Consider the following 4,705-nt stretch of genomic DNA (forward strand, 5'->3'; position numbering starts at 1 on the left):
ATATATATGTATAATATATATTTGTTTGTAATATTCAAGGCCCTCCCGGCCCTACCCGCCCGAGCCCAAATTACAAAACAGGCTTGGGTAGGCCATGGGTACTTACTGTAGATAAATAACCCTGCCCGCCCGGCCCTTTTAATTTCATGGATAAGAGATGTTCCGGCCCGCCCTATACCGTCCCATTTAATAAATAGACCGGGCGGCCCGGCCCGGCCCAATTTACACCCCTAGTAGACGAAAAAAATCTTTTTCCCGATTTCTAAGGTCTGTAGTGGACTGGCAGGTGAGCTTTTTGATGATATGGGTGAGTGTACTAATGGGATCCAGTTAAGGCCTTGTCTTGCCATGGCCGGTGCAAGTCTAGTCGGAATCGGTCGACTCACCGTCTGTTTGGGTGGGGTGTTTGGGTTGGTGCTTGAAGCAGCTTGAAATTGTGAGTTAAGCTGGAAATCAAGGTTTGGTGGTTCTGGGTTTACAGTGGATGAAGATGCACCTGAGTTGTGGGTAGGTGGTGGTGGAGTTGGGTAAACAGGTGGTCTTGGTTTAGGTTTAGCAGCTCTCACACGAGCATTTAGCCTATGGTAAGGAAAAAGAGGGTGGTCTGGGTCTTGCATTGCATGTTGCTCATTAAGGAACTTTGGGCATTCATCAGCTATGTGTCCGATAATACCACACCTATAACAAATAGTGGGCAAGAACTCATATGCAAATTGGATCCATTTTGATCCCTCTACATTTAGTAAAATACCTGGCATGAACGGTTCCGTTAGTATCATCTCCACCTTGGCTCGTACCGGAATATAGTCCAAATCCGCCTCCAGCATTCTCCCTGTGTCACTGAGAAGTTCCTCCATAGCCATTTTGTCTTCGAAGAATTTTGGAAGTCCAAGAAGCTGAATCCAGAAGATGGCTTTTGTAAAGCAAGCATGTGGGTTTCGCTGGTAGGTGGTCCAATCCTCAGTTAAGATCACCTGAATACGATTTCCAGTCGAAGCACCAGTGAAAGCATTTTTATTTTCTCTTTTTGGAATAGGAGCAAGTGAAAGCTTTGCTATGTGACAGTGTGTGTCTAGCTGACAGTACGAATTCAGAAATAGGAATTTGCTGAGATATAGTTTGGAGTTTGGAAAAAGCTCAATTTGCTGATAGCCTGATACATCGAGTAAGTTAACAGGTGCCACATTTTACAGTAACAAAGCAACACGCTAGTAGAATAATAAGATATGGTGACCTTTTTGTTGTGTGCCATCCAATCCAAACTTGCATTGTTTTCAATTTATTATATTATGATTAATAACGGAGAATTGAGATTCGAGAAATGATATTTTCATATTTTTAAACGACTGATTCATACATAAATAGCAATTTCCCAAGGGCCAAGAGGAAGTGATAATGTTATCATCACTTTTAAACCACTTCTTCAGTGTTTACAGTGCACACCTTTGGTCTTGCACTTGGATACGCTCCAAAACAACCGAAACCTTTCCCTTTAATGTTAGTTCTTCCATTTGGTGGATCGCTGAAGAATTTCACTGTCTCAATTGCTCCTCCAGAGTTGTACATATCTAACAACCCAATGGGTGCAAACTCGAAATTTTGGCAGTAAACCTGTACAAACCAGGGCAGAGTGACATTATGGTTTCAGAACGTACTACGAGAACTGGTACAGATGCAACTGTGAGAAATAACCTTGATTGGAGATAAAGTAAAAATATTGCATCCCAAGATCTTCAGTGTCACATCCACAAATCCTTTCTTTGGCATCTAGAAAGAGATCCTGAATTGCATAGCCATAGAGAAAATGTTATGAAAAATCTGTGATATGATTCGCCATAACCTGCTTATGTTACTACCTAAAAGCTGAAGTTTCCATAAACATGATTTCCATGTATATTATTAGACCGATAGAGACAAATAGATTAAAAAGGGACGAGAAGGAGTGCACAAGATTTATATCTACAAAGGCAGGTTACCAAGAACTTCGACAGAGAATTCCGTATTTCTTTGTAACTCAATACTTGGGTTGAAGGTTACACATACCTGTGTTGAATGAAAAGATGCCACTAATATAATCTGTATATGAAAATGAAAAGATGCCACTAATATAATCTGTACATGAACCCCGGAAACCTCTTCAAAATACTCGACATCATTGGGACTGATCTGCCCTGTTAACTCATGACTTGTATTACTCTTCTGAGCAGTAGCAGACTTTGTCTTTGCATCAGTTGTTGCAATGACATTATCTGGTAGCTTATGCTCAGGAAAATACTTGCTGTAAAAACAACACGAGAATAACATCTTTCAATGCACACAATTAAAAGGCTCAATCTCATTTAATAAAATTATCAAAACTAGGTTTTAAGTAGCACACAGAATATTCTAACCTCCATTTCAGCGTTTTGCTTTTTCAAGTATGATGAAAATTGGCAGCTCAAGTGCAAGCATATATGACCAGCATTACCTGACAGGGATTATACAAAACCTATGGCCTTTTTATAACTAGCAAAAAGTGAAGAAACCCACAAGGCAACCATAAGCTCATCAAGTTGTCCTAATATTTCTAATTTATTGAAATAAAAATAGTAAATTAAATTTTTTCCTGCACAATGCAGTTCAGCATTGTCTGTAAGTCCCTACAGATAAGTTCTGCACTGGCCATATATCTGCTATCTGGACATGTATAGTATGTACTTCTGGTTCCCTGCCCAAAAAACGGGAAATCACACAAAACCAACTCGGCTAGGGTAGCTATATTTATTTATTTTTGCTTGAACTGAGATTTGCATATAAAACACAGATTACATTAAACAACACATCTATGTGTTAAAGATCGTCAAACTGTGTCCAGTATTGATTAACTTTAAAATTCTTAACACAATGAAAATAAAAATACCCATGTTTCTTGGTTAACTTTTGCCATTTGAGGATCCAAAATCCTCAGCTTGCTACATAGTCAACAGGATTAGCAAAAGTATCCTAAATGTCATCACTTGGTGTTTCCAGATTTGAAATATTCACCGCACTAACACGTTCTTCCTCAGGTAAGATGGACCAGTTAGGCGATTGCACAGCTCTCAACCATTTGAAATCATCCACATTTGCCCAACTTCCAGTCTCTTCATCAAGACTTGAATCTTTAAGGTCTTTATCAATTCCTTCATAACGCAACAAATAAGGAGCAAACGTCACACTATTGCAATCCTCAATTATTGGCCTACTCCGAACCCGAAGATAAAAATCTGTCTTCTTAGCATGATGAATCCTCATTTGATGAGACGCCATCATAAACAAGCAATCCTCAGCTTGTTCAATAAGAATCGACCCCATAACAGGTCCTACGTAAACACGACAATTCCTCAATCTATGAATGTAAAGTGCTCTAAAACAACCAGTTACCCTCACCTCACACGAATTTAAGTCCGAGAGAGTGAAATCTCCCTCTTTTGAACTCCCAAAGCTTTTCACCAAGACAACTCCCTCTTTGTTACGAAACCCAGGAGAATCCCGAACTTGAATACTACATTTTTCAGCTAAAACCGAATCAAAACCACTATTTTCATTCTCAGTTGTAACCACATTAACCTGATCTTTCTTCGCAGCAGTAGATTTATTCCTAAATGAGAATTTCTTCTTAGGTAATAACTCAAAACTAACACTGTCTAATGTTTCTTTCAAATCACATATAGTTTTCAGAGACGCCCGCACTTCATAAGAAGGCAGGAAGTATGAATTTTCTGCAACTAGTTTCTCAAGTTCAGAAATCGAAATCGACAGTTTATCGAGATCGGATTTCAGATTAGCTTTTGATTCTGGATCAGTAACAAGACGGCACCGGTTGATTTCAGTTTCGATTGATTTTTTAAATTCATAAAATCGATCTGTAAATGATTTAGTGGATTCAAAAGCAGGTAAATCGTTTGAATCAGACTTACGTGAGACAGCTTGTTGAAGACGAGATTGGTGGAGATTCGAGAGGCGTTCAATCATCGCAGCATGTTTCTTTTGAGCAATTGTATCTTGGGGTTTATCTGCTGGGTTGTTTGATTGATTTTCTTCCATGGAGTTGTCGATTTGTGCACTAATCTTTGTCTCCTTCGTTTTCTCCTCTCTCACTCGTTCTGCACTCTTGGCAACGAAAAAACTCGGGTGTGGAGTGACACTACTGTATAGCAACTTGGGGTCCAGGAATTCTACCCGGCTGAACAAAACCCGACCAGAACCCATCTAAAAAGATCCTTTTTCTTTGATGCTTTCTACGTGGAGGGAACATCCCTTGGCACTTCTATTCTCGTAATATCTCACATTTTAGACATTTTTTTTGCGAATAAAATTTCAGTGATATCGAACTTGAAGCTCATGTTTTGGAAACATCTTCCTCTTGGGAAGCTCTACATACAAACAAGAATGAGTGTATTCGGGGACGTATAGCAACACCATGCTACTTTGAAAATGAGACATTGAAAACCAATGGATTTTTAACCATTGAAATTAAAATTGATACATTGTGAGGTTTTGTATTTCAGAATATGCTTATTTTTGGTAGGAACGTACAGCTTTGTAAGAGAAACATATCCACAAAATATTAGCTTCAAATCCATTACTGCATGGTTTTTATTCACAAAAATGACGTCTAATGTGTGAGAATAAAAGTGTGAGGAATGCTTAATATTTTGTATTATGGATGCTTGAGGTTTGTGTT

At 38.8% G+C, this 4,705-nt stretch overlaps 1 protein-coding gene across 1 annotated transcript; it reads right to left on the minus strand.

Annotated features, from left to right (window-relative positions):
• Positions 1-1,268: 1,268 nt before the first annotated feature.
• On the minus strand, positions 1,269-4,175 carry LOC113339028 (tubulin-folding cofactor C-like). Its single transcript, XM_026584431.1, has 4 exons — positions 2,391-4,175; positions 2,044-2,278; positions 1,693-1,780; positions 1,269-1,611 (listed from the first exon to the last, which is right to left on the minus strand). The coding sequence occupies exon 1, from the start codon at positions 4,063-4,065 to the stop codon at positions 2,983-2,985; it is 1,083 nt and encodes a 360-aa protein (XP_026440216.1). The 5' UTR covers positions 4,066-4,175; the 3' UTR covers positions 1,269-1,611; positions 1,693-1,780; positions 2,044-2,278; positions 2,391-2,982.
• Positions 4,176-4,705: the final 530 nt, after the last annotated feature.

The sequence above is a fragment of the Papaver somniferum genome, unplaced genomic scaffold (genome assembly GCF_003573695.1).
Source record: "Papaver somniferum cultivar HN1 unplaced genomic scaffold, ASM357369v1 unplaced-scaffold_19, whole genome shotgun sequence".
NCBI lineage: Eukaryota > Viridiplantae > Streptophyta > Magnoliopsida > Ranunculales > Papaveraceae > Papaver > Papaver somniferum.

Coding starts and splice junctions, on each gene's coding strand:
- LOC113339028 (XM_026584431.1), bottom strand. CDS start 4,065: ATGGAAGAAAATCAATCAAACAACCCAGCAGATAAACCCCAAGATACA.